Source organism: Haliaeetus leucocephalus, unplaced genomic scaffold, assembly GCF_000737465.1.
Source record: "Haliaeetus leucocephalus isolate CR32 unplaced genomic scaffold, Haliaeetus_leucocephalus-4.0 Scaffold984, whole genome shotgun sequence".
In the NCBI taxonomy this organism is placed as follows: domain Eukaryota; kingdom Metazoa; phylum Chordata; class Aves; order Accipitriformes; family Accipitridae; genus Haliaeetus; species Haliaeetus leucocephalus.
This window is the reverse complement of record NW_010973420.1, coordinates 2204573-2204836: the sequence shown is the minus strand read 5'-3', so window position 1 is coordinate 2204836 and position 264 is coordinate 2204573. Positions and strand designations below refer to the sequence as shown.

The 264-nt window shown below is 70.8% G+C and overlaps 1 protein-coding gene across 1 annotated transcript in view; it reads right to left on the bottom strand.

Annotated features, from left to right (window-relative positions):
• Positions 1-258, bottom strand: part of RAB43 (RAB43, member RAS oncogene family) — a 15317-nt gene extending 15059 nt beyond the window's left edge. The window contains exon 1 of the mRNA XM_010584423.1: positions 83-258. Within this exon, the coding sequence (XP_010582725.1) occupies positions 83-118 (36 nt within the window). The 5' untranslated portion in view covers positions 119-258. The remainder of the gene's footprint in view (positions 1-82) is intronic.
• Between the last annotated feature and the right edge of the window lie 6 nt (positions 259-264).

The window sequence follows — 264 nt, the reverse complement described above, 5'->3', positions numbered from 1 at the left end:
GGCGGTGAGCCGCGGCTCCCCCGCCCGCTCCGCCTGCCCCGCAACCGGAGCGGCGGGGTGCGGGGCCGCTCCCTCCGCTCACCTTCACCCGCTTGCCCTGGATCTCCAGGCTCTTCATGGTGAAGTCCACGCCGATGGTGCTGCCCTGGCGCTCGGCGAAGGCCCCGGTTTTGAAGCGCTGTACGAGGCAGGTCTTGCCCACGCTGGCGTCCCCGATGAGCACCAGCTTGAAGAGGAAGTCGTAGCTCTCCTCCGGGTCGGGGC